The sequence below is a fragment of the Arachis hypogaea genome, chromosome 12 (genome assembly GCF_003086295.3).
Source record: "Arachis hypogaea cultivar Tifrunner chromosome 12, arahy.Tifrunner.gnm2.J5K5, whole genome shotgun sequence".
Lineage (NCBI taxonomy): Eukaryota > Viridiplantae > Streptophyta > Magnoliopsida > Fabales > Fabaceae > Arachis > Arachis hypogaea.
The window spans coordinates 104,738,512-104,764,218 of record NC_092047.1 but is presented as its reverse complement, the minus strand read 5'-3'; the positions used below and the strand labels follow the sequence as shown (position 1 = coordinate 104,764,218).

General features: G+C 34.0%; 3 protein-coding genes across 3 annotated transcripts; 2 read left to right on the top strand and 1 right to left on the bottom strand.

Moving 5' to 3' along the window:
- The first annotated feature begins 2,285 nt into the window (after window positions 1-2,285).
- LOC112728015 (bifunctional monothiol glutaredoxin-S16, chloroplastic) lies at window positions 2,286-4,716 on the top strand. Its single transcript, XM_025777989.3, has 2 exons — window positions 2,286-2,784; window positions 4,016-4,716. The coding sequence occupies exons 1-2, from the start codon at window positions 2,395-2,397 to the stop codon at window positions 4,517-4,519; spliced, it is 894 nt and encodes a 297-aa protein (XP_025633774.1). The 5' UTR covers window positions 2,286-2,394; the 3' UTR covers window positions 4,520-4,716.
- A 7,649-nt stretch (window positions 4,717-12,365) lies between these two features.
- LOC114924925 (uncharacterized) lies at window positions 12,366-13,019 on the top strand. The gene has a single exon (XM_029291104.1). The coding sequence runs from the start codon at window positions 12,366-12,368 to the stop codon at window positions 13,017-13,019; it is 654 nt and encodes a 217-aa protein (XP_029146937.1).
- Window positions 13,020-23,062: 10,043 nt separating this feature from the next.
- On the bottom strand, window positions 23,063-23,908 carry LOC112730425 (uncharacterized). The gene is made up of 2 exons (XM_029291103.1): window positions 23,728-23,908; window positions 23,063-23,580 (listed from the first exon to the last, which is right to left on the bottom strand). Exons 1-2 carry the CDS (start codon window positions 23,906-23,908, stop codon window positions 23,063-23,065), a joined length of 699 nt encoding a protein of 232 aa, XP_029146936.1.
- Between the last annotated feature and the right edge of the window lie 1,799 nt (window positions 23,909-25,707).

Genomic DNA, 25,707 nt, shown 5'->3' with positions numbered 1-25,707 from the left:
AGAATTTTGAGAAAATGAAATAAGAAAGAGAAGACGAAGAAGAAGTAGTAGAAGATAAAGAGGAAGAGGAGAAAGAGTTTTGAATTGTGCAGGACAACGAGTCCAAATGTATCTTAATTCACTCAGAAATGAACCGAAATTATATAATGATTGCGACACAATTAACTCAGAAATGAACCGAAATTACATCATGGATTGCAATACAATTAACTCAAAAATGAACTAAAATTACATTACAATTACGACATAATTAACTCATAAATGAACTGAAATTTACCATAATGATTGCGACATATAAACTCAGTTCGAAAACAAGCACACTAACAAGACTAAATCATGAACAAAAACACATATAAAATCAAATTTGGATCAGACAATGTCATTAATATGTTTCTTCTTTTTTTTTGTTTGATATTTTCTTCTCTTTTTCTTGGTTTTATTCCTCTCAAAAGAGTAAATCAAAAAGAATTTTGAGAAAATGAAATAAGAAGGTGAAGATGAAGAAGAAAAAGATGAAAAAGAAGAAGAAGCATTAAAAGATGAAAAGGAAGAAGGAGAAGCAGTAAAAGATGAGGAGAAAGAGTTTTGAATTGTACAAGACAATGAGTCCAAATGCACCTTAATTTACTCAGAAATGAACCGAAATTATATAATGATTGCGACACAATTAACTCAAAAATGAACCGAAATTACATAATAATTACGACACAATTAACTCAGTTTGAAAGCAATCACAAAAACAAGACTAAATTATAAACAAAAACACATCGAAAATCAATTTTGGATCAGACAACATTATCAACATGGCAAAAATTCAACAATAACAATAATGATAACGACGATATGTATAAGAAAAAAATAATGATAACGATAACGATGATAATCATGATGATGACGACGATGGAAAATGAGAAGAAAAAAGAAGGAAAAGAAGAAATTCAAATGAGAAAAGAATGAAGATAAGGTGATAGTATTGTTGGTGAAAGCAAGAAAAAGAACGCGCGTAACTTTTAATCACTTGAATGAAGTTAGATGTTAAAATTGCTTTAATACAAAGAATAATTATTTTTTATAATTATTCGCATAACGAATATTTTCCTAGTGCTGATATAGTAATCTAAAGCGAAGTATTTTCATTTTGCAAGATGATTCACAACTTCACCTCCACCTAAAATAAAAGAAATGATCAAATTATAATTATGGTAGTAATTACTAGTTAACTAGTAACTTGGACAATTCTGTAATAGGGGTTTAATCATGTTTAAATTTGTTAACTTGTTCATTTCCGGCAGCTGATAATTATCATGAAGAAAGTGAAAATAAAAAGTGGGATGGGAAGTTGAGCTGTTTATTTGGGAAATAACATGATTGTAAAAAAAAACAAAAAAACAAAAAACTATATCTTCTAACCTAGCTAGTAGCAATGAATAATTAAGCCTAATGCATTGTTATTTAATTTTAACAGTTGTAACTTCATCGGTGAAAACCATCCACAGTTCAAAGGTTTATTAGAGTTTTACAACTTTAGATTTGGAGATAACAACTTAATCATTTGAAGTGGTTGCGATTACAATTTACAACAATCAAAGTAGCAATAAAATTCTTAATTAAACCAAACTTGAAAGCTTAGACCAATCACAAGCAAACATTGTCATTATTATTCAAAACAAAACCTTCTATATAGCCCACCACCAACATCAAATCATCTTAGTAGTAATACTACTGTTGACAACTTGAAAAAAAAAAAAACACCTCTAAATTGGTTGTTAATCACTTTTTTTATCAGACAAATTAGTTTTTAATTAAAAAACTTGACACATTGGTTTTTGATCATTTATAATATTATAAAAATTATTTACTCACAAAATAAATAGATAAATTAAGATCTTATCTTTCAAAAATTTACATAATTTAATATATTATTAACTATACTTTTTTTAGAAAATTTAAGAAAATTTGTCACTTTTTGAATAATGTTAAGAATTAATTTGTTCTTTTATTTTATTAAATACTAGTTTTTCTACTATTCTAAAAGACCAGAAGTCAATTCGTAAAAGAAAAATATTAGACTAATTTGTTTGTTCAATATAAAAATTTCTCCTTGATTTGATTTTTTTCCCTTAAATTCGTTTTTTTGGTAGAAATGTAACTGTTTTAGGTGAACTGTAACCTTTTTTTGTCTAGCCTTCATTATTAGTGGGCTTTGAATTACCCTCTTTAATGGGCCTGAATAAGTACAAACTTCGACAAAAAGTTAAAAATAAGCAAATTAGAGAGCCCAACCGAAAACAAAATCAGACAATTCAGTGTTCTCCAATAAAAATAAAAAGAGAGAAAGAGAAGGTGAGAGAGCAGAGGTTTATCACTCGATTCACCATTTCTTTCCCCTCATCAATGGCTTCTACAAACCTCTCTTCTATCCAACTCCTCTCTTTCATTCGCTTATTTTCTTCTATTCCCCAAAATGCCCCTACTCTTTTCTTCAATTCCCACCCTAAGCCCTCTCTCAACCTCCGCGCTATTTCTCCCAAGCCCTACAACTCATCCAAGAGGTCTCGTCCATGGCTGCCGGTGGCCCTCGCCGTTAAGAACCTCGGTGACACGGACCGGGTCACGGTGTCTCCCGAGAACGGAGAAATTGCCGGAGATTTGCCATCTGCCGCCGGAGTTTACGCCGTTTACGGCAAGGACGGTGAGCTTCAGTTCATCGGTTTGTCACGGAACATTGCGGCGAGCGTTTCTAGTCATTGGAAATCGGTGCCGGAGCTATGTGGCTCCGTCAAGGTAAAGAAGCTTTCTTCTTGCTATGGTGATTTTGTGGTTTCGGAAATGAAGTGTGAGAAAGATGCTGAGTAATGTGTCTGGTTCCATTTTTGAAATTGTTTATTCTGTTTCCTTCTATTGTTTTAGTTTGCTTGTTTAGAAAAAAAAAAAAAAAAAAAGTGGCTTTAGATTTTGAAGAATTGGACTTAGACTCGATATGGCTAGTAATTGAAGTGTTGGAGATGAAGTTGGAGTAACATATATTGTGAGAAAGGTGGTAGATGTTTTCTTTATCAGGTTATGTGCGTAAAATTAAAATCCGGTTTAAGTGAAGAGAGTAAGAGGGTAGTATGATAGATAGAGGAAGGGAGTAGTTGAAACATTATGGAAGGTTTAGATTTGAGGCTCTGACTTGTGGACATGGTTAATTGGTTATTATAGGTAATTAAGGGAACATTTGTTTGTTGTTTGTGTTGTCTTTTCTTGTTGTTGAATGAAATCTTACCATGACTAGGAAATGGTTTAATTTTGAGTATCTGACTTTGATGAGGAAGGAACCATGCGACATTTACATTTCAATGTTAAAGAAATGCATACATAATCCATGTACATATGATCTTTGAAATCAACCTATCAGAGTTTATTTGAGTGAAGTAAAAGAAAATAGGTGGGACTTGGAAGTGAATACAAGGTTGTGTTTTGCACGATAGAATACTAGTGTCTGATTGAGGCTTATTCTGGGATGAAGTTCATTGACTCCCCTGACAGCAGTCATCAGCCAAAAGATGCTCTGTGCAACTATGCTGTAAAGAATATTTAAGGCTCCTTTTAAAAAGGGGAGAGCAACATGGTGCAATGGGCATTGATTTCAACCCACTATATTTGAGTCAGTCAACTCCACACACATATTTGATGCCTAGAGTTGCAAGAGCTGTATTGCTTACCAGACCATCCCAAAATAATATTGTACTGTTTTCCCCGAAAGTTAGAAGATTTGGGAAAAGAGATTTGCTCACTCATTTCATTTACATGGATTAAGTAGATAATCAATATGAATTATCTGACTTGAAATCTGTCTTTATCCTGCTTTTGATTTAATTTAGTTCAACAAAGTTGGCATGATAACAGGTGCAAAGTGCAAACCAACAATATTGGAAGTGACAGAGTCTCATGATTTGTTGTCTTGTTTTGTTTTGTATGCCATAATAATATGATCCAATTAACAGAATTTTTTTGAAATTGTATGTTTTAGTTTGGGGTTGTGGATGAGCCTGATAGATCAACTTTAACTGAAGCATGGAAGTCTTGGATGGAAGAACACATAAAAGTCAGTGGAAAAGTTCCACCTGGTAACGAGTCAGGAAACGCCACTTGGGTCAGGCAGCAACCAAAGAAGAAGGCTGATCTTCGATTAACACCTGGTCGCCACATGCAATTAACTGTCCCACTTGAGGAGCTCATCGACAAGCTAGTAAAAGAGAACAAGGTAGTTGCTTTCATTAAAGGATCTAGAAGCGCACCAATGTGCGGATTCTCACAGAGGGTGATAGGCATTCTCGAGAATGTAGGAGTAGATTATGAGAGTGTAGATGTGCTGGATGAAAACTATAACTATGGACTGAGGGAGACACTGAAGCAGTACAGCAATTGGCCAACATTTCCTCAGATCTTTGTGAATGGTGAACTAGTTGGAGGGTGTGATATATTGACCTCTATGTATGAGAAAGGTGAACTTGCTACTTTGTTCAAAAAATAAATGTGCAAACTACTCTGCATTATTTAGATATTCTTTTGAAATGAGGGAACTGGGAGTGGAGATTGGAACATCAATACACATCATGTAACGTTTTGTTGTATAACTCCTTTAGATAAAAGGAAGAAAAGAGAGAGAATTAGTTATGTATATTTGATTTTGATCATTGTAGTAAGTAGAAAGTGTTTGCTTTCTGAATATGTTGTTGTATCTTGGTCTTTTATTTACACTTTACAGCCTCTGCAAAAAGTTTATCAGGTGTTGCTCTCAAAAAAATGATGACTGCTGGAGTGCTGGGTGCTAAAATAAGAGATTAAATTGGTTTATTCGTTTAATTTTACGGATTTAAATGGACATTATTGCATTTTGGTTATGAATTTTTTAAAAATGATTAGCTAAATCTTCTATCTAAAAAATGCGACTTTGTTAGTCTTTATATAAAACTAGCAAGATATTTGCACGGGCAAGATAAATGAAGATCATAGTGGTGTGAATATAAGGTGTATTTGTGATATTGCTTGGTGTAGAAAATAAAGGAGAATCTGAAAAATTATATGTAAATTTTTAAATAAGTAGAAAGAATTTTTATTAAGAAAAAAGAATAGGCAGGGAGTACTTTGTTATTTTGTTCTTTATGAGTGATACTGGTAAGATATAAATTATAGTTTGGAATATTTGCCATTTATTTTGTCATTGAGATTCACTAAGATTTGATTTGTATTAAATATGAACAATGAAGAATAATAATAATAAGATTTGATTTGTATTAAATATGAACAATGAAGAATAATAATAATAAGAAATGATGGTTTAAAGCATTGGAATAATAGTTGTGAAGTAATAACTAATTTTTATCTTTATCTTTATAATGATATAAATAGGGAGCTCTTATACTAATGTGGCGCTCATATGTTGAGTTTGTGAATTTATTTGCTTAGATGTCGTGATTATAAATTTTAAAATTTTATTTATAAATTATAAATTATTATTTGGTTAGATTGTTACTTTTTAAATTTTAAATTATGCTTTTTTAGGTTGTTAAATATATTTAGTTTTTTAAATATTATTTGGTAGGCTTTGCATATTTAAATTTGTTGCAAAACATGTCAGATTACAGGTATTTTCAGAGTAAGGCAATTCTTGCACCCACGCTTGAGAGTGTTAAGAAGGTAAACGACTTTGTCTTGACAATCTTTCTAGGGATGAAAAAGGAGTATCTAAGTTCTGACACAACATGTCAAATTGATGAGAATGAAGATGTGCAACAAGAGTGGTTCACACCAGAGTTCTAAATGGCATCAAATGTTCGGAACTATCCAACCACAAGTTGACTTTGAAGCCAGGAGTCGTTGTAATGCTACTGCAAAACATAGACCAGACTTTAGGTTTATGCAACGGGACAAGGTTAATAGTTAATGAACTTGGCAACAACGTAATTGTAGCAACGGTATTGACCAGTAGAAATATTGGCGACAAAGTATACATTCCAAGAATGAACTTGATCCCTTCAAATTTAAGATTGCCATTTAAGTTTCAACGGAGACAATTTTCATTAACAATGTGCTTTGCAATGACCATCAACAAAAGTCAGGGTCAATCATTATCATATGTAGGATTTTCCTTGCCAAAATCAATGTTCACCCATGAACAACTTTACATTGTTTTGTCAAGAGTTAAGAGTCGCAGGGCCTTAAGGTTTTAATTCTAGGCGAAGATGACAATCCAAAGTCATCAACAATAAATGTTAGTTCAAAGAAGTTTTTAATAATATTTAAGTAAGAAAAATAGTATTTTTATTTTAATAACATGTGATTACACTTTTGTACAAATATTTACAGTAAATATAACTAATTTATCTATAATTTTACTTTCAGACTTGAAATGAAATGTGTAATAGAGAGCATAACATCTAATGAGGTTAGTAAAATATTAAATTGTTGATAAATTTTTATTAGTTTTTTGATATAAAATTTAGTGTAAAACTAACATAGTACTATTACAGTTATATATTCTTATTTTTTCAAGTCTCTTTTCTTATGGTTTGAGAATATTATAGACTTTAAATAATTTTATTCTTATTTTACTTTAAATAAAAATAAAATAATATATTCAATATTTTATTATATAATAATAATAATAATAATAATAGTATTATACTAAATTCAAAAAATTTAAAATTATAAAATATTATTTTTTATTTAACATATCAAATTAAAATATAAGCTCGTATATCGTATGGATTTAACACTAGTATATACTAACAATTGAAATAGAGTTTTCACCGTGAAATACATATAAAAATGACATAAGTTGATCTAATACGGATATAAATAAATAGTTGGAGTGGAATTACTGAAATGAGCAATATAATTATTAATTCTTTGTGATAGTAAAATATCTTATGTGGTAATATACGAAACATTTAACGTTAAAGATCTGGATGTTACCGTCGGATATGTAACATTGTGCAAAATATAAGAAAATTATACATTATAATACAAATTTAGAGTAAAGAAAGAATGTTAGTAAAACGTGACACAGTGATTGATAATAAAGTCAAACCAATGTGAACGGAGAAAACATAAGTTTTTTATAAGCCAAAATGAATGTATCTATATATATATGAGTAATAATTAAGAAATACTTGATGTTAAGCCAAAATGGATATATATATATATGTGTGAGATAATAATGAAGAAATAGCTAATGTAGAAGGCTTTGTCATACATTTAAATACTTTTAGATAAATAACATTCTCTCTTTTGTTAGTATTTTTATAACACTCTTTTTTAAAATAGAAAGTCAAAAACTCATTGTATAAACTTACAATGAGATATATAGTTGATCATAATTACACAAATATAATCATTATCAAATACAACACATTTGATTATTGACCACAAATATAATATATTTTACAAAAATAATTTTAAAAATCTAAAAGTTATTTATACACAATCTTGTATAATACACATACTTAAAATAATTTACTTTTCACGAGTCTTTACAAGTTATTCTATGATAATTTTTTAATAATAAAGAATAAAATGTGCTAGTGTTAATTTAACATAAAAAAATTTACATAAATAATTGAGAATATTTATGTAAAATGTTTATGAAAATAACACTTTAAAACTTGTATGTAATGCGAATGAAGTCATCTACAAAATTAAATTTGTAAATTTTCGTTAAAGACAAGATCAATATGGATGATTTAAAAAATTCTAATGTAAAATTCTTAATATTTTACAACATTTGAAAAAAAAATATTTTAAAAAATTCAAGTATTTTATTCATATTTTTTTACAAAATTTTAGAAATTACTAGTTGAATGTTGTACAAAATAGCTGTGTAGTTTTTTTTTTGGTAACTAAAATAACTGTGTAGTTAAATTTATTTGTGCTACCACGTACATTTAATAATTATGCAAGAAAAAATATATTTTTTCACTTATAAAATTTTTTTATGTTTATTTGGTGTCAATATCTTAAGACTTTAGATATATATAATAATTTTTATAGTGTAAAGATCTCTTAAATTTAGTTATTATAATTTTTACATCACATTGATATGTATCATAAATTAATAATTAAATAATAATATTTTTATGATATTTTAGCGTTAAAATCAAATTATTTTTATTATATATTGTTATTTTTATATTTTTTATTTATTATATATTTTTAATAATATTTTATTATTTTAATTATTTAAAATATTATAAGATATTAACTTTTAAAAAAAATATTTAAAGAAATTATTTTGAATTTTAAAAAAAATTTAAAATTTTTAAAATTTTTAGCGACAATTTTGTACTTTATTTTAGATATTGATTTGTTGTTTATCATGCACACGTAGACACTGACAAAAACTGATCTGGGTAAATTTTTTTTTGTTATTTTTTAATTTTCAGTGACCAAAAATAAAAAGAAAGAGAGAAAATTTGATTTTGAGAGTGATTTGTGAGGAAAAAATCTTGCTTTGGCGCACTGGAAGTCATGACAAGATACAGTATTTCCAAGTCTGGCCACGTGTCAAGCCAGTAATTATGCTGTTTTTGGAGGGAATATAATTGTTGCATCGTGGACTGAATTGCATAACTCTTCGTTTTATATACAAAAGATAGATAGATTTTATCTCAGTCCTTGGTACTGTAGTGAAATAGTGATACATTGTTCGTATATATTTTGTGAAGTTATTAATATAAGATCCGTGAAAAGGAAAAATGGAGAGTTAAAGTTGCAGTTGAACTGCTCAACAAGTCCGTCACACTCTGACAAAAACCGTGTCATGCTTCCAATTTCCAAGAGCCGATTTTGAATTAAATAGTTGTGTGGTGCGTATATATATAGTTTGGGAAGGTTTTTAAATAGGTGGATACTACAATGAAGATGGCATAATTATTTTCATATGAGTATATTTCTTTTTGACCTTTGGATGATGGATTGTATGGTTAGATTTTGATATTTATAAAAGTGTTGTTTTTGTTTAAAGTGTGGCTAAATAAATAAACCACACTTTTAACCAAAGCATCTTCATAAGAAGATATTTTTGCCATCTTCATAGTAGTATCCACCTTTTAAATATGCCATCGTCCTTTTATGACATATTGATATTTCAAATCTCATAACCATTAAATATTATGGTTAAGTATGATTTTGGTCCCTAACGTAGGGATTAAAAATTTTTTTCGTTTTTTGTCTTTTTTTTTGTTTCAAAATGGTCCCTAAAGTTTCAATTTGTTTTAAAATCATCCTTCGGACCAAAATGTCCCTATTTCTTCTTCCCTAAATTTATGCAAAGCACCACCACCACCACCACCACTACCACCCACCACCCACCACCCACCACCCACCACCCACTACCTACCACCACCACCACCATCACCCCCCCATCCCCTGCCACTCCATCACCAGCATCCATCACACCAACCAAAACATTAGAAAATCAACATCATCATCGTCATCCTCATCAAAAGCCAGAACTCAAAAAATTCAGAAAAATCAAACAATAATACTCAGGATCAGAAAATCATCATCATCATCAAGAACCCAAAATCAGCAAGAAGAAGAAGAAGAATAAGCGGCGGGCGGCGGGCAACGGCTCGGCGGTGGAAGAAGAAGAAGAAGAAGAAGAAGAAGCGGCGGGCGGCAGGCAACGGCTCGGCGGTGGTGTCGACGGGGAAGAAGCGGCGGGCGGCGGGCAACGGCTCGGCGATGGTGTCGACGGGGAAGAAGCGGCGGGCGGCGGGCAACGGCTCGGCGGTGGTGTTGGCGGGAAAAAGAAGAAGAAACGGGCGGCGGTACGGTGGCGGGAAGAAGAAGAAGAAGCGACGGTGCGGTGGCGGTACGGCGGCATGGCGTCTCTCCCCCTGCCCCCCCCCACCTTTCTCCCCCCCTCCCCCCTCCCCCCCTCCCCCCCTCCCCCTTTCTTTCTTTCTCGGCCCTCCCCCATTTTCTTTCTTTCTCTCTCGCCCCCCTCCCCCGAACCCCGCTTCTGTATCCCCCTTTCTTTTTTTTATTTATTTTATATTTATTTTATTTTATAATTTTTTTAATAAAGGATAATTTGGTAATAAAAAAAATATAATTGGTAAAAAGGACGATTTTAAAACAAACTAAAAATTTGGGGACCATTTTTGAGCGAAAAAAATGCGAGGGGCGAAATAAATTTTCAGACCCTACGTTGGGGACCAAAATCATACTTAACCCTTTATATTAAATAATTTATAAGATTCAGATTGAGTTGGTAACATTATTGTGAGCATGCAATTTAAAAAGTTCATAAAACACTTACAACTGGTCTTTTTTTTCCAGTTTATATTGGTTCAAAATTTCATGTTTGTGTAGCTTGTATGTGCATTGCAAAATTTTTAGCCTTTTTTTCCTAAACCATATGTTACAGAATTAACTAAGTCATACTAACTACTAAGTTTAAAGTCACTTTTTTTTAATAACCCTTTCATATATGTTAGAAGTTAGAACCAAATAAAAATAAATATATAACTAATATATATTTGATAATTTGAATAATTAATTAATATTCAATTTTGACAAATTATTTATTCATTTTTAATTATATTAAAAATATACTGTAAGTCTCAAAATAATTATCAAGTATAAATATTTTTAAAATAATTATCAATTATATATATGTATAGACCAAAGAAAACTAATGTTACAATATTTCAATTTAATTAACAAGTATTGTTTATTAAATAATAATAATAATAATAATAATAATAATAATAATAATAAGTTATTTTTTATCATCTTATTTATTTAGAATAAAAAATTAAGTGCAAAAGATTTTTTAAAGATGACATCCTATTTAACATTATTTGATTTCTTATATATACACAAATTAAATCAAAGAAGATAAATAATTAGTATAATGAAAATATTTTCATTAATAAAAAAATGAGTTTTATTTTGACATCATTGCTAAGTAGCATCATATATATTTTTATTAGTAACTACATAAAATTAACTAGTCTATGATTTCAATTCTCTTATTTTTGCTATATAATTTTATATTTTAATATATAAAAATTAAAATTACTTATATTTAAAATAAACTTTATGCATAATTCTTTAATTATGTAATATATACATGATGAATTATTGGCTAGTGTTAATTTTTTTTTTTTTGATGACTGAAATAAAAACAAAGAAAAACAAAACAAACAAAACAAGGAACTGCTTAAATAGAGGGACAGTCCCTTTTAAGACTACTCTTAAACTCCTCCCAAGGTGAAAGAAGCTCCACATGTGAAAGTTGTAATGGAAGCTTCACTTCTCCTCTTGTTCTTTCTTGCATAAAGTCTTTAGTGGGGTATTTTTTTGGCAAATAACTGTGTCAAAAAAATAGAATTAGTTAAGGCTGAAGCTATGGAAGGTGTTGCAAACTCGCGAGTATATTATAACGGTGAGGTTATAACAAATACACATGAAGGAGTGACTTTTGTTTGTGAATGTCCGTTGTTATTTGCCATTCCATGTACCATGGGTTTTGTCGAGTTGCAAAATGGTCTTTGTAATAACATTCAAAGCCACATTTTGAAAAGGGTGAGCAATCTTTTATACAGAAGTCATGTGCAAGTATTTGGTGGGTTAATACAGTTTCAAATAATGCCCATCACTGACGATGCCAGTATGCAGCAGATGTTGTATATTTATCAACAAACCCGATCTCACGTGCCGATGATAGAGCTGTACGTTGAGTTTGAACAGCAGTCGGGGATGAGTATGGTCGGCGATGAGATCAATGTTGATGAGTTCGGGGATATAGATTGGGCAGAAGATAATAATGACAGTGAAGACGAATTTGAAGCTAACTATGAAGTCGATGACGAAAACGATGACGGAGACTTGGCAGACAATCCGGCGGTGCAAGATGAAACAAATGCGATTGTAAACCAGCACCCGTTTGGTGTTCCGCCTTTTATGCGGACTCTAGATCTCGAAGCCATGCATGCTCCGGAATTTCCTGAGTATGCGAATATAGGTATGTCATAATTATTAACTGAAGTTTTCTATAGTGCTTATTTTATTTGCCTTGTCTGACTGATGGCGGTGCGCATGTCGTAGGTGAAGGCAACGTTGCGGCGGAAGATGGCGATTTTAGTGTCGGAATGAAATTTGGTTCGAGAGAGTCGGTGATATCTGCAATCAAAAGCTACACCATCTCTAGAGGAGTTGATTACACTGTGTATGAGTCTGAGCCGCAGACATTCTATGCAAAATGCAAGGGGTATGGTGCAGGGTGCGACTGACTTATCCGAGCTAGCTTGATTCGAAAAAAAGCTTGTTGGGAGATTAGGAGATACAATGGCAAGCACACGTGCACCATGGGCATGATTTCACAAGATCATGCCAAGTTGGACTCAGACACAATTACAGATGCCATTATTCCATTGGTCGAAGCAAACCCCTCGATAAAGGTGAAGTCTGCTATTGCAGAAGTTCAAGGCAGGTTCAACTATACTGTGAGTTACCGCAAGGCTTGGTTGGCAAAGCAGAAAGCTGTCGCAAAAATTTTTGGTGATTGGGAAGTTTCTTACCAGACTTTGCCAGTATGGTTGAAAGCAATGACAGTGAAGATGCCAAGGTCTCGTGTTCAAATTAAAACGCTCACCGTTTACCATGAGAGTGAGGAGGTTCAAGGTGTAAGAGTTCTGCACCGCGTTTTTTGGAGCTTCTATTCGTGTATTGTAGCATTCAGACACTGCAAGCCACTGGTGCAGGTTGATGGCACGCACCTGTACGGAAAATATAAAGGAGCATTTCTGGTAGCGGTTGCACAAGATGGGAATCAAAACATTGTGCCTATTGCATTTGCGATTGTTGAGGGCGAGACAGCAGACGTGTGGGAGTTTTTCCTAACCAATTTGCGGAGATATGTTGTTATCATTGATGGTGTGGGTATTATTTCTGACCGCCATACCTCCATCGACGCTGCAATAGCTCGCAGTAACGGTGCATGGTCACCACCAAGGGCGTGACACATGTATTGCATCAGGCACATCGGGTCCAACTTCTTAAGGAGGTTCAAGGCTCCATATTTGCATAAACTCGTAGTGAATACAGGTATTTCAAATTGCTGTTATGGTTCTATTCATAGTAAATTTGTGGCATCTGCTTATGATTAAATGGTTTATTCAACAGGCTATTCTAGCTGCAATGTATTATAGCGGTCAAATCTCCACCTGTTAACCCATTCACTGTAAATCTCTCTCCAGTCATGATTCTGTGCTCCTGTCAATCGCTTGCAATGATCACGACCAAGGTCGAACGCCGGGCCTGGTGGAAGCTGTTGCATCCCGAACTGTCGTCTAACTCGGCCTGTCGGGTGCCATTCTATGCACTCGAATGACACTAGCGGCGACTGGGTGGAGCAGATAGCCAAGTGGGGAGCGAGGACATCCGGAACTCCCACTCCCATATACGACCGCCATATAAACTGCACATTAGTTACCAAGAGGCCTATTAGAAAAATTATTCGTCTGAATAAAAACATTGAAAATTAATGGTTACAACTTACATCGTCAAATCCCATGTCGTCGAGTACTCGCCTAAAATGCTCTGTAGGCCGCCGTGTATATCTTGTATGTCGGCGCCAATGACTCCACCTAACAAAACCGATAACAATAACAGTAACAATAACAATAACAATAACAATAACAATAACAATAACAATAACAATAAAAGGCTATACCTTTGCGCGAGTAGAATACCAACATCGACGAGCTGATCGCGGGGTATAGGTGCCAGGAACGGCATACGCTCCCATACCCAAACAAAAAGCAGTATCAGTGGGCCATCCATCTCTTTGCAGTTGTATCGTGAAGCACGACACAACGATCTGTATAGGTGTGCCAGACTGGCTGCCCCCAACTATATGCTGAAATCCGGTGGAAATCCCGAAGTAGCGGTAGAAACTTCGAGTTCAACGAAGTGGTCGACTTATTCGGAAACACAACCGTTCCGAGCACGCAGAAAATGTGCGACCGAACGTAACACTCAATAGACTCCTGAGTGTCACACGTCTCGGTATCTCTGCACCGCCGGACCCAGGGTATACTAACCTTACCCAATACGTGATCCTGCGGACCGGGCTCCCGACCAAAACACGTGATACAGTTCTCCACCAAAAACTGGTGACTGCTGTCTGATTTACCAGTAACGGGCTCCCCATTAATCGGGAGGCCAAGAATATATGAAACATCTTCCAACGTCACTGTCACCTCACCGACCGAAAGATGAAATGTATGGGTCTCCAGCCTCCATCTTTCGACCAAAGCACTCAGTAGTGCAGAATGACCTCTCAGTTCGCCTACTCGTGAAACGTGTTGAAACCAGTCAGTGCTAGTGAAACTGCAGCTACCTCGTTAAAGGTCTCTGGCAAATCTAATTTTCTGGGCAACAAATTCCTAATAGCCTACAAAAAAAATTAACGATAAATAATAATAATAATAATAATAATAATAATAATAATAATAATAATAATAATAATAATAATAATAATAAATAACGTTATGATAAAAAAACGGTTTATTTTTAACAAATACATTATTATAAACATGTAACAATATCAAGGTTCAGAAAATCGGACCGGTCATCAAACCGCTCTAGTCACTGGTTTACTGGTTCACTGGTCTAATCGGTCCAACCGGTGGTTTAACCAGAAAAACCGTTTTGGAATAGAATAATAAATAAATTATAAATACACATCCTAAAATATAATTATAGTCTAATATAAATCTTAAAATATCTTCAAAATTTAAAACACAACATAAAATATCATCAACCAAATACATATGATCTTATCAAAATCCAAACTCAAAAGTTAAATAGTAATAAAAGCATATCTAAATATTAAAACCAGAAGAAGCAGATGATTGGCTAAGAACTATATATACTGCAATGTTTCATAAGGCCTAAACATTAAAACCAAGGTAATAATAATAATGCTACAACTTTTAATTACAATATAAAAATTTATATAGACAGGATTCTCTCTATAGGTGACAAAAACATAACTAATCACTACTTTCCTCTTATGTCTTATGCACAGAAGTTGATAGAATACAAGAAAGAAAGAATAGGAACTTGAGATTTGAGAAGGCATATGGGATATCAGAAAAAAGAAGACAGAACAAATAAACCCTATGATCATTAAACTAAACAACCAAAAACCAAAAATAATTTGACAATTGCAGGAATAATACTTATGATAAACTGTGTATACTATAAACAAACATTAATAAATTGGTTGTCCTACACAGTTAATAGGAACTATTATTCTACTACCCTAGTTCCAAATGCTTCTCTTTTTAGATCCCCAACAGTATAACAAAATTATCTTTGTGAGCTGTTCACATCCTTGTTGGGATTTAATTACAAAGGTGTGAAATATGGTGTCATTTGCAGCTGCGAGTTTTTCAATAACATTGATTTGTGCCTCTTGGAATGTTTGGATCACTCTTGAAACTGGATGAGAATCAAGAGGGCCACTCACCCTAACAATCACCTCATCCTGTGCTGCTTCAATATCCACATCAGCATTAACAAAACAGAGTAACAAATTAACAATTACAAAGTAACAAATTAAACAAGGTAACAAATTAACAGTTACAGAACAACAAAAGTGCAAAACACTAAATTGAAGACCGAAGAAATTGAACAGAAATCAAAGTTCCCAGAATTGGCTGTTGATCCCAAATTTTCATTGCATTGGCAGCCATTCAACACAACACAATTCTGCCTAGTGCCTATAGGATTTAGCCATTCAACACAACACAAAAACATCAATTGGCTGGAAAATACCAAAACAGCAAGACACATTAGGCGTTCTAAAGCAGCAAAACACCAAAACAATACAACATCAACATTAGGCGTTCTGGAATCAGAACCATACATTCTAACATAGAAAATGAAAGTATGAAACAGAGAAGATGAAACAGAGGATTCACTCACCTGGGTGCTGACGAAGCGAAGACCAGCGACGACGAAGGGAGAGGCCAGCGAAGACGAAGCGGCGGTGCTGAGGAGCAGGCGATGGCGGTGGCAGCCTGAGGACCACGGGGACGCTGGGAGCCTGGGATTGCTTCAGAAGGGGATAGGCTGAGATGAATGAACGGGCGAACTGGGGAAGAGACCACGCGACGGTGGTGGCAGTCACGACCAGCAAATCCCGGCGACGGCGGTGGCGACTGGGCTGGGGTTTTCGAATGCTTCAGAAGGGGCTAGGGTTCACCGTTCACGCCTAGAATCTGGAGTGAGACTGAGATGAATGAACGGAAGAAGAGACCACGCGACGGTGGTGGCGGTCATGACCTGCAAACCCCGGCGACGGCGGTGGTGTCTGGGCTGGGGTTTTCGAATGCTTCAGAGGGCTAAGGTAGGGTGTGAGAGTAACTGAGCAAGAGACAGTGAGAGTGAGACTGCGATTTGGGAATGGGGAAGAAGGGGCCAAGGGGGGTTCTGAGTGGTAACGGGTCGGGCGAGTCGGGCGGGTCGGGTTTCATTTTTTTTTTTAAATACCATTAAAAACGGCGCCGTTTAAGTTTTTTAGAAGAACCGGCCGGTCACCGATTCGGTCCAACCGGCCGGTTTTTAACCGGTTCAGCGGTTTCTTTGCGGTTTTTTCCACCGGTTAATACAGGAGGACCGGACCGCATGCATTGTCGGTTCGTGGTTAAACCGGTCAAACCGGCCGGTCCGGTCCAATTTTCAGACCCTTGAACAATATACTAATCATAACTAATCCAATACTTCTCCTAAAACAGATAATAATAATAACACGGTTACTAATCCTAATAATACTAGTTATAATAATAACAATAACAACATTATTATTATTATTATTATTATTATTATTATTATTATTATTATTATTATTATTATTATTATTATTGAATATATACATATATATATCATTAAACATTAAAAAAATTTACTTACCCATTGAGGATGATCCAAGTACTCAATAATGTGTTCTTCCGATTTAGTAAAATTACGAACCATTTTTGATTTTATAATATTTAACCAAAATTTTCTATTCTTCTTCTTCCTCACAAAATTTCAGCAGAACTTTGCAACTTAGAACACCAGCAACCCTTGTCTTTGCTTCCTGTGTTTTGCTTTCAGTTTCGGTTTTATAGACTCCATCACCACCCTCTTCAAACACGTGGCGTTCATACAACATGGGAGCCTGCCAAACGCAACTTGCGTTTTGCTCCTAACTACTGCCAAATGCATCTTACGTTTTGGGAGTTTCAAGTGGTCAACATGTTTAGTATTACCTGCATGCAAGGAGCAGGACGAACACGTTTCGAGGCTTGAACTTCCTCATCTGCCAAACGCATGTTGCGTTTTGGAGGCTCTGCCATTTTCAGGTGTACTCAAAACGTAACCTGAGTTTTGCAGGTTACTGAGACTTGCAGATCCATATTTGTGGATTATACTCCATGAAACAATATATCAGAACAACACCATTTTATCTTCTATTCTTTAAATAATTTTCGAGTTTGGAAAGGTTTTCAAATATGCCATTGTCCTTTTCTGACATATTGATATTTCAAATCTCATAACCATTAAAATTTATATTAAATAATTTATAAGATTCAGATTGAGTTGGTAACATTATTGTGAGCATGCAATTTAAAAAGTTCATAAAACACTTACAACTGGTCTTTTCTTTTTTCAGTTTATATTGGTTCAAAATTCCATGTTTGTGCAGCTTGTATGTGCATTGCAAAATTTTTAGCCTTTTTTTTCTCAAACCATATGTTACAGAATTAACTAAGTCATACTAACTACTAAGTTTAAAGTCACTTTTTTTTAATAACCTTTTCATATATGTTAGAAGTTAGAATCAAATAAAAATAAATATATAACTAGTATATATTTGATAATTTGAATAATTAATTAATATTCAATTTTGACAAATTATTTATTCATTTTTAGTTATATTAAAAATATACTGTAAGTCTCAAAATAATTATCAAGTATAAATATTTTTAAAATAACTATCAATTATATATATGCATAGACCAAAAAAAACTAATGTTACAATATTTCAATTTCATTAACAAGTATTGTTTATTAAATAATAATAATAATAATAATAATAATAATAATAATAATAATAATAATAATAATAATAATAATAAGTTATTTTTTATCATCTTATTTATTTAGAATAAAAAATTAAGTGCAAAAGATTTTTTAAAGATGACATCCTATTTAACATTATTTGATTTCTTATATATACACAAATTAAATCAAAGAAGATAAATAATTAGTATAAATAAAATATTTTCATTAATAAAAAAATGAGTTTTATTTTGACATCATTGCTAAGTAGCATCATATATATTTTTATTAGTAACTATATAAAATTAACTAGTCTATGATTTCAATTCTCTTATTTTTGCTATATAATTTTATATTTTAATATATAAAAATTAAAATTACTTATATTTAAAATAAACTTTATGCATAATTCTTTAATTATGTAATATATATATATATGATGAATTATTGGCTAGTATTAATTTTTTTTTGGTGACTGAAATAAACTAAACAAAGAAAAACAAAACAAACAAAATAAGAAATTGTTTAAATAGAGGGATAGTCCCTTTTAAGACTACTCTTAAACTCCTCCCAATGTGAAAAAAGCTCCACATGTGAAAGTTGTAACTTCATCGCCATCTTTGCCATAGTATCTGCCACCGTGTTGGCATATCTCATAATCAAATGAAAGTCAATACGCCAATTCCAATGCATGATATCTCTTATTTTGAGCGCCAATGGATCAATAAACCCAAAACCATCTTGAGTAACAAGATTAAATGCTTCCACACAATCCGTCTCACAAATAACATCTCGTTGATCCACATCCCAAGCTAAGAGATATCCTCTCCAAATGACAAACAATTCTCCTTGAAGAATACTATTACTCTCAATCATTCCCAAACACCCCATTTGCCAACTCCCATTACAATCTCTAATAACACAAGCAAAACCAACACTATCACCCCGAACCAAAATAACTAGCATCACAATTAATCTTAAAAGTATCAATAGATGGGGGATTCCAAAAACCATTTAGAGTAGAGAGAAGAGACATACGTTGTGATTCAAAAATATTCCTAAGCTCCTTTTCTGAAGTTAATGCCAGACAAATCACTTTTTCCGAAGGCCAAGTTTCATGAAGATTAAAGATGTCATTATTTCTTGCTCGCCATATCCACCAAAGTCCCGAAAAGAACTTGAACGGATGCTCTCTGCTATGATACAAGAACCAGATCTTCAAATCCAAAGAATGACAAGAAATATCCAACCTATGCCAGACAAGCTGATCTTTTGGACAATCCCGAATACAATGTAAAACCGATTCCTGGCTAGAAAGACTTCTTGGACACCTATCCGATGACGACATTCCTCTTCTAAAGTGAAAACTTGCAGTAGGAAGAGCCTCCTTAAGACACAACCAAGCCAAAAACTTATGCTTTTCCGGAACAAGCTGACGCCAAAGCCAAAGCCAATTCTCCCGCTCCTCCCAACCAAATAGCTGTTTACACAACCACAAGTAACCATCGCGTGAGTCATAGACTTTGGCAGCAGACCCACACCAATACCAATCCACTTCCGGACCTGCTTGTTCATCTGGATTGTAAGAGAGAATATTACCTTTTAAATTTTGAGATAAAAGAGAATAAAAAGTATCCAAATGCCACCTACCAACCGACCAAATATCCTGTATCCAGAGATTCGAATCAGAAATGTGAACATAATCCATCTCATTAGATAACCGTCCTTCTCTCCTCCAGCTAGAAAACCAAAAATTCTTGTTCAAATCTCCAATACACCAAGCAAACCCATCCTTCAACACTTCCCAAGCCTTGCAAAGATACCTCCAAATGGGAGAGTCCTTGTTCTTAGGATAACTAAAACAGTCATATAGAGATGATCGGTATTTGGCATCCAACAATTGGACCCATAGCTTGTTTGGCTGCTGGAAAAAAGTCCAAACTAGCTTCCCAAGAAGAGCAATATTTACACAATAAGGATCTTTAATCCCCAAACCTCCATATTTTTTTGGAGTAACCAGTACCTTCCAACTAACAAGATTCAATTCTCTTCCATCAACTTGTCCTTTCCAAAGAAAATTTCTCATCATAGACTCCGATTTACTAATGATTTCTTTGGAAAAAATAGAGACCTGCATCTGGTACGTGGGAATAGCGGCTGCAACAGAATTAACCAAGCAGAGTCTACCAGCCCGATTGAGTAAATTCCCTTTCCAGCCTGCTAGCCTACTCCGAATCTTATCCAGGACACCATTGAAAGTTGAACGAGTCACCCTAGAATGGCTAAGGGTAACTCCAAGATACCTGCCCAAGTCCTGGACAAATCTGATAGAGGATACCCCAGTGAAAACTTCTTTCCTTGTTGCAAAGACATTCTTGGAGCAAAGCGCTTTAGACTTCTCCACATTAATCTTCATCCCAGATGCTTTGCAAAAAGTCTCTAAAACCAACATCACATTTTGCACTTGTCTCTTTGTAGCTTTACAGAATAGAAGCAAGTCATCTGCAAACATTAAGTGGGATATTCTTGGTCCCCCTCTAGAAATAGCAACCGCCTTCCACAAGCCCAAATCAACCTGATGACTTATAAAGCATGCCAATCGCTCCATACACAACACAAAATGATAGGGTGACATAGGGTCTCCTTGTCTAAGACCTCGGCTAGGAGTGAAGCCATTCAGACGATTCCCATTCCAAAGAATAAATAAGGAAGAAGCAATGACACAATTCATAATTAAATTAATTGTAGGAATAGGAAAACCAAAGCCCTTAAGGGTATGAGCTAAAAACCTCTAGTCAACTCTGTCATAAGCTTTCTGCAAATCAATCTTAAAGGCCAGTGTGCCTTTCTTTGATTTAGTCTTCTTCATAAAGTGGAGAACTTCTTGAGAAATAATGATGTTGTCAGGAGTTCCTCGTCCCGGAATAAATCCTCCTTGAAGCGGGCCAACAATCTCCGCAAGATGAGGACGAAGCCTATTAACAAGGACCTTCGTTATGATCTTGTAAACTACATTGCAGAGACTAATCGGCCTAAAATCTTTCATAGATACCGGTGATTCAACCTTTGGAATAAGAACCAGTAAAGTCTCCAACATTCTCGGATCAAGAGTAACACCGGAGAATACCTGCTTAACCATCTTCCAAACATCAAGACCAATGATCTCCCAATATTCTTTGAAGAAGAAAGCTTGAAACCCATCAGGACCCGGAGCTTTAAAAGAGTTCATGTAAAAAACAGCTGTTCTGACTTCCTCTATAGTAACTGGTGCCGTAAGATTATTGCAAGCTTCCTCATTCAGAGAAGGAAGAGGCACATCACTAAGGCAACCCAAATTAACATCATCCAAATGACAGAATAAGCTTTTATAGAAAGACTCTGCTTCTTGACTCAGAACCTCTGGATCAGTTTTCCACACTCCATCCTTGAGAAAAAGGCCATGAATCTTATTATGCTTCCTTCGCGCAAGAGTTTGAATATGAAAGAATCTTGTATTCCTATCTCCGAACCTTACCCACTGCTCTCTAGACTTTTGGAACCATAGGAGCTCTTCTTGCACTAGAGTATTATTATAATCATCAAGTAACTGTTGTTCTTTCTGACGCAAATAAATACTATCCACCACTTCCAAACGCTTTTGTAAATAATTAATCTGCTGCTCTAATTCACATTTCTTAACAAAAATGTTACCAAATACCTTTGAGTTAAACTCTAGTGAATTCTTCTGTACTTCCGAAAGCTTGCCATGAATCCCTCTATTACCAGACCACCATGACTGATTCACAATATCCCTATACCCAGGATGAGTAGCCCAAGCAGCAACAAATCGAAAAGGTCGATTTCCTTAGGCTGAGGACGACCTTTACAACGCACCAGAATAGGGCAATGATCATATTGAAGCCTATTTAAAACTTCTGCATAAGCCTCTGGAAAGATAAATAACCAACTACTATTTATACAGACTCGATCAAGCTTTTTTGCCACGTCAACAGAATTTTTCACCCTTCTGTACCAAGAAAACTGCCTCCCAATAGTCTTCAGATCAAACAAACCACTATCCCCTAATGAAGTAGCAAACATGTCTGCTCTTTGATGAGAAAATTGACAGCCCTTAGATTCATGAGAAAATTTGACTTCATTAAAATCACCAAAAACAATCCAAGGTCCTTGAAAAACCATGGATTGTGCAACAAGATAATCCCAAAGGAGAACCCTTTTATTGAATTGAGGACTGCCATAAATACCACTACACCTCCAAATTAAATTATCAAATTGAACCTCAACAGTAAAACCCTGATCAAAAGCATCAATGAACTTACAACAAACACCCTGCATAGAGGATAGAAACCAAATACCTCCCTTATGCCCCTCTGTTTCTACTATACCAACAGAGTGATACCCCAACCTTTCCCAAAATAATTTTAAATGCTGAAAAGGGGAGTGAGTTTCAACCACAATAAAGAAAATATGTCTAAATTTTCTAACAAGTTCCTTACAATGCACCCGGGCTAACTTATTAGAAGCACCCCTGTATTCCAAACAATCATATTTAAACTATCCATAAATAATAGGGACAGAATAAATAAGAACATAAACTCTAAACAGAATCACCAACCTCAATAGGTGGTTTGTCCTGCGGTACTGGCACACTCTGATCCTCAATAATTGCCACCTTTGGACCCCCTAACACTGCACCTGTCATGCTTCCATCTACTAAGGTTTCCTCCCTTGTGCCACCATTTTTATCAACTGGCGAGTTCTGCAGGGAGGAAGGCCGAGGACGCTTCCGTAGAGAAATTCCACGACGTGCAGGAGTTCTGCGCGATGAAGATGGCGCAATTTTATGTTTTTCTCGCTTCCCCATCCTAATGCCAATTGATTTGCCTCCATCACCATGCAAATTGGGCCTTGGAACCTTTCTTGAACCATACTTGTGTTGCTTTCCATCTTAGTCCTTCAAACCTGATGACTGGCTCATTGTGAATTTTTCCTTACGCAGCACTTGTTGCCAGCCCTCTCCATCATCTATGCATGCCTCATTAAGATGACCATCAGGCACGTGAGGAGCCAATGATTCCGTAACCACATCCTTCCCTTTAACAACTCCTAATTTCTCACCCAAATTACGAGAATCCTCATCCAAATCACGAGCTTCTGATTCAGCCTCTTTATGACGCTCATGATTGTTGTGTGGCACTAGTGTCGGAGCTTCATTATTTTTTCCATCACCAAAGAAATTTCTGTTTCCTTCCAAGGACTCCTTCTCCATGCACAACGATTTATCATGCCCATATCGTGCACAAGTAGCACAAATCAACTGTAAACTCTCGTACTCTATTTCATGAGTCACACCCTCCACTATAATATGTTTGATTACAGGCAACCCAAGATTAATTTGAACACAAGCTCGGGCATATTTTCCTCTTTCAGCAAGCTTAGTGGCCAAATCTACTTTCACCGGAACCCCTATTGCAGAAGCAGTTCACAGCATTGCTTGTTCCTGGTAGCACCAAATTGGAAGTCCCGAGACTCGAATCCATACCAGCGTTGATCCAAAGGATTCTTCGCATGGCCTAAAATCCACGTCCCATGGCTTTACTGCAACATAGTGACCGTCTATCAACCACGGGCCACCAAGAATGACTTTCTCACAATCCGCAGCAATATCAAATTTAACAAAAAAATACCCAAACCCCACATCTAACAAATCAAACCCTCCTTTGATGCGCCATACTATCCGAAACTTATGCATGAGAGCCGTGTAGCCATAATGCTTATCCAGCACCTTGATCATGATGGCTTCCTCATAAGGTTTAGCTAGACAGCTCTTTGCCTCCTTGGTAAAACTGACACTTGGTGGGCGAGAATCACCCTGCTTACCTGTCACCGTCGCAATACCATCCCCAGATAAAGACCATACTAATGCAAAGGCCTTAGACTTTTGTGCACCAATGACTTTATCTCTAAAAGAGGCCTTGAATGACTTTTCTAACCCCTCTCGAGAAGAACCCTCCTTACCACCGGATACACACCCACCCACGCTCTCCCCCTTATTTCTTCCGATGGCATGGCCATCTTCCTCACCGTGTTTCACCCTCAACCGCTCGCCCCCGCTCTCTCCTTCTCTCATTTTCCTTGAGTACGGAGTACGTGGCTAGTGTTAATTTAAATGAAAGAAAAAAATATTATTTATAGTGTTTATTTAAATAAAGTTTCTATTTCTTTAAAAAAGTATAAAAACTAACACAAATACTAATATTTTTTGACAAAAATCGTATATTAATCAAGACACTACAAAAAAAATCAGAAAAATTTTAATTTAGTTATTATAATGTTAGTAATTACTATCATGAAATTTTTATTATCATTAATATCATGACTAATTCATTACCAATATATCTATTTTATTTAGTGGTGGAAGAGATCCTAATAACAAAAAATTAAAAACCTGTCTTTGACAAAAACAAGTAAACATTGTTCATATTCATGATTATAGATAGAGCAAGTTTACCTTACATGAAACATAACTTTTGATTCAACAAACTTTTATTAAATTAGTTTTATTTGGGATGCAAAATTATTGGTCATCATGCCTTAGATTGAACAAAGTTACTAGTCTTAGTCATCGTAAGTTAGTATTAATTAATTTATGACTAGATCGATATTTAAGAAAATTTTTATAAAATATTATTTTAGTTTTCTAATAAATTTTAATTATCAAATCATTCTTTAAAGTTCTATTTTATTAGAAAAATTAGTTTTAATATTAAATTATTTGTCTATATAGATATTCATATTTTTATTAAATAATAAAAAATACTAAAAAATTATCAGAATTTATTATTTTTTATCATCATTTAATTATTAATGTCTAAAATTATGTTATTAGATTATTAGACTAAAAAAATAAACTAAAAAATTGAACTTATAATTAAATGATAATAAAAAATAATAAATTTTAATGACTTTCTAATATTTTTTAAATAATAATAAAAGTTAATTGGTATATTTTTTACAAAATTTAACATGAAAATTAATTTGTGTAATAAATTTAATAACTGATTTAATAATTAAAATTTATTAAAAATTAAACTTTTCGACCAAAAAATTTAGAAAACGAATTTTTTATTGTTTCCTGCATAATAGGTAAATAAATAATTATATAACATATGTATTTTTTTTGGGTCATTATAACGTATTATTAGAACACTAATTAAAAAATTATCTATTTTTTTTGGACATGCATTAATGTTAATAAAAAATAATTCAGCCTATTTTATTATTTAATTATTTTTTCATTTACAAAGCAATAAATAATTCCATGTACATACACACTTGATTTACAGAGTCCATCAGCTCTAAGTCATCTAAAATTTACTCTAATGTGGTTGGCTTAATTACCAATACAAATCATCATTTAGTCACAGATTTATTATCTTTAGCTGTCTTTTTCTTGTCCTTTTATGAATTTTTTTGTCAATACACACCATGCAAGAGGACAAAAATTTTACTGACCATCGATCCATACATGTTATATTGCTGTACCAATAAAGTGGCTGGTATATGCGAAAATTTTTCTATAATTTGAAATCT